The 9,970-nt window shown below is 54.6% G+C and overlaps 1 protein-coding gene across 1 annotated transcript in view; it reads right to left on the reverse strand.

Moving 5' to 3' along the window:
- Positions 1-6,100, reverse strand: part of GLRX3 (glutaredoxin 3) — a 56,919-nt gene extending 50,819 nt beyond the window's left edge. Inside the window, 1 exon segment of the mRNA XM_031063474.1 lies at positions 6,001-6,100. Within this exon segment, the coding sequence (XP_030919334.1) occupies positions 6,001-6,100 (100 nt within the window).
- Between the last annotated feature and the right edge of the window lie 3,870 nt (positions 6,101-9,970).

Genomic DNA, 9,970 nt, shown 5'->3' on the forward strand with positions numbered 1-9,970 from the left:
TCCCCATGGACAGGGGGCTCAGGCTCTGCCCAGGGAGGGTTGCAGTGCCCATCCCTGCAGGTGGCACCTGGAGGTGGCACCCAGAGCTGGGGACAGGGTGGGCACCAGGCACAGCTGGGACTCCCTGTGAAGCTGAGTTTGAGCACAACCATGCTGAGCCCAGCCCAAGGTGCCCCTCAGCCCAGGGCCACTCCACTCGGAGCAGCAGAAAGCTCCAGTGTCCACTGAGCCTTCCCAGAGGCCTCAGGCCCATGATCAAATCAAGAGCTACAGCCATTTGCATCAGCAAGCTGTAATCTCTTCTAAATAGAGAACTATTGCTTCCTCCTTCAGCAAGGGCTTGGGTGAGCTGGGCTGGCTCTTCTCAGAGCACTGAGACATCCCAGCAGGGACTGGCAGCCTTCAGGGCAGGGTGTGCAGGAGCTCCCACGGTGCTTTTGCAGCTCATCTCCATCAATCCCATCACATCCCAGCCTGGTGGGGTCTCTGCTCTTCAGAGACACACACAGAGTTCAGCAAGTCCAGGGAGAACAGCATCCAGCAGAGAGCCAGCTGCCCCTCCAGGCACTGCAGCAGCAGCAGAGTGCTCAGGAGAGGGGACAGGGAGAGCTGTGGGTGCTGGGGGCTCCAGGAATGGGAACATGGGGAGCTGTGGGTGCTGGGGGCTCCCAGGAATGGGAACACAGAAAGCTGTGGGTGCTGGGGGCTCCCACGGCAGGCTGCAGGCAGAACCTCTCGGGCTGTGTGTCCCTGCCCTGTGGTGTTCCTGTCCCTGTGCCTTGGCTCGGGGTGCCCTTGCTGGGCCCACACAGGCTGGACAATGGTCCAGGGGAGCTGCTGGGCCCTGTGCTGGCAGGGGGACGGTCAGAGCTGCTCCTGCTCACCCAGGGCTGGGCTGAACAGCCCCAGGATGGTTTGGGGGGGGAAAGGACCGTGAAGATCATCCTCAAAGTTCCCTTCTGCCATGGCAGGGACACCTGCCCTGTCCCAGGCTGCTCTAAACCCTGTCCAGCCCGGCCTTGGGCACTGCCAGGGATCCAGGGGCAGCCCCAGCTGCTCTGGGCACCTGTGCCAGGGCTGCCCACCCTGCCAGGGAAGGATTTCCTCCTTACACCTGATCTACATCTCCCCTCTGCAAGTTTCCGAAGTTTAAGCGCTCTCTGAGGGCTTGCAGAGCTGGGAGCTTTCAGGGAAGCAGCCGGTAGATGGCAGAGCTGCAAAGCCTGATAGCATCGCCTGGCTGATAACATCAGAGCCCGGATAACATCACTGATAACACCCTGATAGCATCGCCTGGCTGATAACATCAGAGCCCGGATAACATCACTGATAAAATCCTGATAGCATCGCCTGGCCGATAACATCAGAGCCCGGCTAACATCACTGATAACATCAGAGCCCGGATAACATCACTGATAACACCCCTGATAGAATCATATCACTGATAACATCCCCATCCTGACCACATCGCTGGTAACATCACAGCCCAGATAACATCGCTGATAAGATCACACTCCTGATAAGATTGCACCCGATAACATCACACCCCTGATAACATCCCTGATCACATCACATGACATCACATCACATATAACATCTCTGATAACATCCCTGATAACATTCCATCCCTGATCACATCGCTGATAACATCACACCCCCTGATAAGATCGCACCCAATAAGATCACATGGCTGATAAGATCCCTGATCACATCACGTCTCTGATAACATCCCACCCCTGATAACATTACACCCTTGATAACATCCCTGATCACATCCCACCCCTGATAACATCCCTGATCACATCACATCACTGATAACATCTCTGATAAGATCCCTGATAACATCCCATCCCTGATAACATCCCTGATCGCATCCCATCCCTGCTCCCACCCCGGCTGGTCCAGCAGCATGGACGGACAGACAGACAGAGCCTGTAACCCCGGTGTTTTCACCCTCGAGCTGCCCTGCCAGGTGTGCTGGGACCCTGCAGCAGCCTCACCCTGGAGGGTGGCACTCAGCACCCCAACCAGCGTGGGCCAGGCAGAGCTCAGCCTAAGCTGATTTTCTAAAGCAGATCGAGTGAAAGTGCAGATGATTTCTGTGCAGTGATCTCCATCCCGCTTCAGGCACCAGACAAATTGGGGATGATGCCATCAGCACCTGTGTGGAATGGTGGAGAAATCCTCTGCCAGCGCCTGCTCCCCATCCCACAGAATGAAATATCCTCTTCCCCACCTCCATTCTGTGTTCAGTAAAACAAACCCAGGATTTCCCCCCACACTGCACCTTCTTCACCGTGTGGCTCCAACATTAATGCCCACAATGCCATTTTTAACCAGTGCAGGAATTTTAAATCTCCCCTCAGAGGAGGAACAACCAGGGCTGCCCCAGGTTATTCCTGAGCTGAGCAGCCCCAGGTGATGCTCCTGAGGGCAGGGGAGGGACCCAGGGCCCAGGAGAGCTCCAGGACTTCAGGACAGGGCTTCTGTCCCCCAGCAGCTCTATCAATTGTACTTTTATATTTACCCAACTTGCAGAACTTCAGGAGAACCTTATTTTGAATTTAGAGGCATTTCTAATTTCTAATTTCTAATGCTGCTTTAAACCAATACAGTTGATTTCTGCACCAACCCATTTCCTCTCAGCACGGTGATTTATTTCACCCTGCAGTTGCCAGTTCCTGGTGGGAATTGAGCTCCTTTTGCCCCTTTCCCCCAGGACCTGCAGCAGGGTTTGCTCGGAGCTCAGCCAGGCCTGCAGTGTCCCAGCTGCTCTGAGTCCTGGGCTCCCTGCACCCCTGGCCACAGCACACCCACCCAGGCCACTTTGGCTTTGTACAAAGCATTTCCTGGCTTTGGCCTCAGCCCCGTGGAGCTCCAGCCCCAGGTGCCCATCCCCGAGGGGCTCCAGCTGTGAATTCAGGTCCCACTGTGGCTCTGTGGGCACAGCCTGGCACAGAGCCGGCCGTGGGCTGCTCCAGCCATGGCATCCCACAAACCAGCCCTGCCTGGCAAGAAATTCCTCCCTTTTTATTTTTCCTTTAAAGCATTTAAGAGGAAAAAGTAGCAGAAATTTGCTTCCTGCTTTCCCTGCTTCCTTTTTCTGTGCTTTAATCCACATTGAACCTCTGGATTTTGGCAACTTTTAACTACAAAGTGAGGATTTTACCCCATGTTGGGAGGGCTGGCTGTGCCAGACAGATCCAGGCACCCAAAACCCCCCTGGGTTTTCCAGCAGCCCCCTCCCAGCTTCACATCAGCCTCAAAAATAATAATTTAGAGAATTTAACTACAAGGTGGCACATTAGTGTTCACACGTGAGCTGCTTTCCTCAGAGCCAGCAATGGCAGCTCACACAAGGTCTCAATATTCAAATTAAATCCAAATTAAAGATAATTTTCATGCTCTCAGACACTCACATCACGCTGCCCACACCACCTGGGCCATGAACCTTCAGGTGCTGCCCCCCTGCTCCCAAAAAGGGCCTCCCCCATCCCTGAGCCCCCAGAGGTTCAGGCTGCCCCAGGCTGAGCTCCCAGCAGCTGCAGGGAAGGGATGGGAGGGATAAACCCATCCTGCCCAAATTGCCACCCCAAAATCAGAATCCCTGCACACAGCACAGAGCTTAGAGGCTGTGGGGAGTTTAAAGCAGCCAAGGCGATGCTCCGGTGTGTCACTCACCGGGGGGAGCCCAGCAGATCCCCCGGGACAGGGAAACCCTTCCTGAGGCACCAGCCCAGGTCCTCACACCCAGGAGCTCTGCACAGCCCCAGCAGGGGCAGCCCCAGCCGGGTCCTGGCTGGGATTGTGTCCCTGGGTGGGTCCTGGCTGGGATTGTGTCCCCAGGTGGGTCCTGGCTGGGATTGTGTCCCCAGGTGGGTCCTGGCTGGCATTGTGTCCCCGGGTGGGTCCTGGCTGGCCAGGCAAACCCTGCTCCTGCTGAGAGCCATGAGCAGCCCCTGGCACAGCCCTGCCCCGCTGGGGGACCCCAAACCTGCCTGTGGCTGAGCCCTGCACCCCCAGGGGGGGTTCTGGGGCAGTTCTGTGGGTGCTGCACAGCTGGGGACACAGAGAGCCACAGGATCCCGGAGCTGACCAGGCTGGGATATCCCAGCAAGGCCGTTGAGCCTCGCTGCCCCTGTCCCCAGGTGCCACATGCACAGGGCTGTGAAATCCCTCCAGGGATGGGGGCTCCAGCCCTGCCCAGGGCTGCACAACAAGGAATTTCCCCAATATTTAACTTAAACTTGCCCTGGTACCACTTGAGGCTGTTTCCTCTTGTCCTGTCTCAGATAAAGAGGCCAAAGCCCACCCAGACCCTCCTTGCAGGGAGTTCCAGGGGGCAGGAAGGTCCCTTCTGACCCCCTTGGTGGGTCCCAGCTGGGCTGAGGGTCCTGGCTCCCAGCCTGGTGCTCAGGGCACTCAGGGGGCACCTGCAGAGTCCTCTGAAATGGATAAATACAGTGATTTCAGCTTTTGATTGGAGTATTGATCCCTCTAAGCTGGGGTCTCCTCTGTCCAAGCTGGGGCACTCAGCAGCTCCTCTGGTTCAGGTTTGGATCCAAAATCCACGAGGAATTCCCTGAGCAGCAAACCCCACTGGGCAGGGCAGTCAGAGCACGAGCTCCAGCACCAAAATTGAAGGTTTGCTATAGAAAATATGGAGAAAATTGCATCAGTCAGAATAATTAATTGCTGGGAAACACTTACCAGGGGTTGTTGTGCCTTGTCCACAACTCACCTTTTTGAAACCAATATTCTAAGTTGTGTCCACACCCAGAGAGGGTTTGGTGGAGCCCTCGGGCTGTTTTATTCCAGGGACTGGCTCTGCTGGGCTCAGTGCTTTATAGGGACTGGAGCAATCCCAAACCTGTGGAAAAGGCAGCTCCAGGACTGGAGCACTGGAAGGCAGTGTGCTGCTGTGTGTAACAAGTGATTTTGTGGCATTAAACACGAAATCAGCCGCTCCTTGTGCTGCTGCTGGTGAGCAGCAGAAGCAGGGTGATGGGCCAGGTGAGAGGTGTGAATGCTGGAATGTTCCCTGTGAGCCACTGCTGGAGCCATTCTGGAATATTGCACACAGTTCCTGCCAGATCCATACAGGAGAATGGCTGGGGAATGCAGAATGCCCGTGGCAATGGGGCGTGAGGGGGTACAGCATCACTGCCTGCTCCCTGCTGAGGGGGATGAACCCAGGGAGGGGAGGGGTGCAGGTGATCACACCTGGATGAGGGGAGGGGTGGGACCAGCTCGGGATTTGCAGGAGCTCTCAGATTCCAGGCAGTCAAATGCAGCATTTCTGCCCTTGCTGAAAATTTGGGGTGGTTTGGAAATACCAGGGAGAAACTCCAGAATCCTTCAGGCTGTTAAACACCTCCAGGATCACTGAGTCCCAGCTGTGCCACATCCCCACCCTGTCCCCAGCTCTGAGTGCCACCTCCAGGTGCCACCTGCAGGGATGGGCACTGCAACCCTCCCTGGGCAGTGCCTGAGCCCCCTTTCCATGGGGCAGTTCCTGCTGTGCCCACCCTGAGCTGCCCTGGCCCAGCCTGAGGCCGTCCCTCTGCTCCTGTCCCTGTTCCCTGGAGCAGAGCCCGACCCCCCGGCTGTGCCCTCCTGGCAGGAGCTGTGCAGAGCCACAGGGGCCCCTGAGCCTCCTTTGCTCCAGGATGCCCAGGGACAAATAAAGAGCACCTCGCAAATCACGTTTTTTGTCCTTTTGAGTATTGTGCCAAAAGAAGTTTTGGGATGCTCAAAACCCCAGGAATGACTTGAGGGATGTGAGCAGGAGCCTTGGGAAGGCACCACCCCCCCTGCCTGGATCACCTGGACCTGGGCTGGGCAGAGCCCTGAGGGAGCAGCCTGGCACTGCCAAAGCTCTCAAAGCCATAAAGTCAGATTGGTTTTCTCCTCTTCTATATCCATTCTTTTTCTAATTTGAATTTATTAATAAAACTGAAACCCAGCACAGCTGAGGGTACCTTCCTCAGGAAGGGATGCAAGTGATGCAGATGATGCAGGTGCAGATGCAGACGATGCAGGTGATGCAGTTGATGCACATGCAGGTGGTGCAGGTGATGCACATGCAGGTGATGCACATGCAGGTGATGCAGATGCTGGTGCTGCAGATGAAGTTGCTGCTGCAGAGCTGCCTCACAGCCCATCCCTGCACTGGACCTGCCTCCAGGCCCATCAGGACTCCAGGCTGGAAAGGAATCTCCCCTCCAGAGCTCTGCTTAATTGAAGCAGTGTGAGGGCAGCTGTAAAAGCTGACAGCTTTATATCCACTTTTTAAAGACAGGACAGAGGAGTTCCTCGGCCACTCCAATCAATTTTTTGCCTTTTTTTGTGCATGAGGAGTTCTGGTTAAATTGCATCGAGGTGTTTAAAACTGCTGAATAGCTCCAGGTGAATTTTACAGGTGTCAGCTGCTGTCTATAAACTGTCCAAGAGTCCTATAAAAGGCTGGGAAACAAGAGCAAAATTAGGAGATAAATCTATCACTTCAGAGGTAAATAAACAAGTGAAGTGTGTTTGCAGTGTTACTTTTCAGCAGATCACTGGCACGGAGCACTGCAGGTCACAAACACCTTTTGGCACTGCTAATAACCAGGATGCACTAATGAATTCATGGAAATATCCCCCAAATTCTTGTTTTCTTGGGTTTGTGATGTCAGCCTGGCCAGCTTCACTTCTGTCCTGATGCACTGAGCATAAGGATTTCTTCTCTTAGTTTATTTCATGTTTAAATTTCACAGCTATTACACTACAATAAAAGCAATAAATAATAAATGAGCTCTTACCAACATCACACATAATTTCTGGAAGTCCAACAGATAAAAATCTGAGCCTTATAAAAACTGAGCACCTGACTGTGAACTAAATTCAAGCAGCAGAACACAGATTTTGCTCGCTAGAAACGCAACAGAAAAACAGATTGTGGATATAATCCCACCCAAAAGAAAGCAGACCAACTAAAATCCATTATTTAGTGAGTTCAAACCATACCTGGGCAGGTCTCTGGGGCGCTGACACCTGAGATCTCTCCGTTTACCTCCAAAGAAACTGAGGCCTGCATCAGTTTTCATCTGGTTTCCCTCTTTATGTGCTATTTGTGTCCAGCCAAAGTTCAATTCTGCAGGAAGCTGCTCAGGCAGGAATTCCAGCCCTGTCCATAACTGATGGATAATGGTAGAGAACCTGGATGGGAGGAAAGAGCCTTTGGGAAAGGAAAGGAAAGGAAAGGAAAGGAAAGGAAAGGAAAGGAAAGGAAAGGAAAGGAAAGGAAAGGAAAGGAAAGGAAAGGAAAGGAAAGGAAAGGAAAGGAAAGGAAAGGAAAGGAAAGGAAAGGAAAGGAAAGGAAAGGAAAGGAAAGGAAAGGAAAGGAAAGGAAAGGAAAGGAAAGGAAAGGAAAGGAAAGGAAAGGAAAGGAAAGGAAAGGAAAGGAAAGGAAAGGAAAGGTTTTCTCCAGCAGTGCCCTCATTTTGCTGGCCATGGGTGGGGTGCAGCTGAAGGTTCCCCTCCCTGTCCATGTGGTTGGAACTGGAGGACCCTGAAGGTCGTTCCCAAGCCAAACCAGTCTGTGATTCCATGATTGCTTCTAGGATGTGAACTTCCCAAAACCCTCCCCCAATTTCCATTCTCATGCCAAGAGCTCACAATCAATTCTCTCCTATGGGCACATCCCTGTGTCCTGTTGGATATTGAGACACCACTGGCTGCAAGCCAGCATTTCATATAATATTTAATATTTCATTTCCTATTTCATTTCCTATTTCATTCCTCAGGAATATTCACAATATTTTACCTGATAACTTCTTTTTTTTTTCATACCTCACGTGCGGCTCAATGGGAGCTGAGTTACTCAACTCAGTTACAGGTTCGGAAAAATCCGGTTTATATTTATTATTCTCATCCTTTGCCAGGACAGGGACACGGGAAGTGCCGTAATTGAAGCAGATAACTCCGACTTTCACTCCCTGCGAGCGCATTGTCATGCACATACATCTTGATTAGATCATTTGCCTCGTGAAAAGGAAGCGGTTTTGTGCCGCGCTGTCTCAGATCATTTCCAGCCGAGTCTGCCGGTGGAGTTCTCCGCTAGCAACATTTCAATTCGATATTCTTCTGGCCGCTGTTTATTTTTCCCGAGCGCTGCACCTGTCTCCATCAGCAGGCGAGCCCCGCGCTCAGGCCTGCAGGCGAGCATCCCCTGTCCCCGCTGGTGTCTGCGGGCACCCCTGGCACCCCTGGCACCCCTGACAGCCCGCCCGGCTGGCACCGGGGCTGCCGGGCTCCCTCTCCCCCCGCTGGGAGGCTGCCTCCTCCTCTGCGAACTCACACCCCAGCGACCTCCTGCCCCACAGCCCCACAGCCAGGGGGCTCCGGGCCGGGCACTGCGGCCCCTGCACGGACACAGATCCCTGAGCAAGGGGCAGCGCTCCGTCCGTGCCCCCTCACACCCCTGGCACTGCCACCACAGCGTTTAACCCAGCGCGGGTGCTTAAAGGGCTGCAGCAGAACCGACCCGACCTTTGCCGAGCAGCACAAGCACGTGAAAAATACAGGATGGCTTGGAATGTGTGAAAAGTGGGTTGGTGACAGAGGGAGAGGGGCACAATTAATTCCCAAGCCTTGCAGCGCTTCTGAGGGGTGTAACAAAAACTGAGGGGGGGGGGGGTTTTGGGGAGAGCATCCTCTGCAGCCTCGGGATAACAAAAACTGAGAGGGGAAAGGTTTTGGGGAGAGCATCCCCTGCAGCCTCGGGATAACAAAAACTGAGAGGGGAAAGGTTTTGGGGAGAGCATCCCCTGCAGCCTCGGGAGCATCACGTGGCTCTGGAGGAATGTGCTTGATAAACATTTAGTGGGCACGGATTTGCCCCCAAAAGACAGCAGCTCAGCCCCCGTGCGAGCGGGGGTAGCTGTGAGTGAAGGAAGTTCCGGCTGTTTTCCCGCAGAACGCTCCGTGCCCTGTGGGCAGGTGTCGGGCCGGGCGGGATCCGCAGCGCTCGGGCCTGGAGCGCCCGGCTCTCCCCGGCTCTGCCTCCTGCCTTCATCCCTGCTGGCTCCACACCGCCCACAGAGACCTTTTAGCCTTTCCAGTCAGGAGCACTTTTCAAAATGTGGGCATCTTCCACAGTTTTCCAGGCGTTTATACAAACGGAACGGCCCAACCCATGCGCTCAGGATATTGCAAAACAATTAAAGCCCAAATCCCTCAGTTACCAGTGGGACCTTCTGAGGCTCCTTTGGATGATTCCTGCCGGGCCCCCAGACCTCAGGGCCGCCCTGCCAGGCATGGAACCCCTTCCCAAGCCCTGAGCTGCAGCAGCTCCCGCTGCTCCATCCCTGTGGCGGGGATGCCCCGGGACGCTGGGGAGGAGGAGAAGCAGAGTTGTGCTGCCTTTTCTAGGGCTAGCCCAAACTTTCCCCACCTGCAGCACAGCTGGGCAGCTGTTCCCCAGGGGATTAAGCAGCAGCTGAGCCTGTCCGTGGGCGAACAGAGCAGAAATGGCCCCGTGAGGCTGCCCTGAGCAGAGGCAGCTCTGGGGTGGGCACCTGTGCGTGGGGCAGCCTTGCCCGTGGTCAGTGGCCAGCCCAGCCCCGGCTCTGACATCCCAAACACCACAGCCGGGCTCCTGCCCCGCTGCCCGCAGCCTCCCTCCTCCCCCGACTGCCCAAACCCTTCCCTGTACAAATTAAACCCAAACCGGAGAGTCGCTGCCGTCAGAACAAACCTGGGGGTGAATGTTCCCTGAATTTATAACCGAGGCCAGCACCGACAGGTTTGTTTTTTACACCTCACAGAGCTGCTGGAGCTCCAGGAAGTATCCGTGGTAGCGGAGAGCTCGCTGAAGATCTCAGCAGTTATCCCTCCTCGAGGATTAACCAATGCTGCGGGAGTTCCTGGGCTAAACTGGGAGAGGGAGGGGAAGGAAGAGCAGAAATAAACAAAATAAAGCCTCTTG

This window comes from Geospiza fortis, unplaced genomic scaffold (assembly GCF_000277835.1).
Source record: "Geospiza fortis unplaced genomic scaffold, GeoFor_1.0 scaffold298, whole genome shotgun sequence".
Lineage (NCBI taxonomy): Eukaryota > Metazoa > Chordata > Aves > Passeriformes > Thraupidae > Geospiza > Geospiza fortis.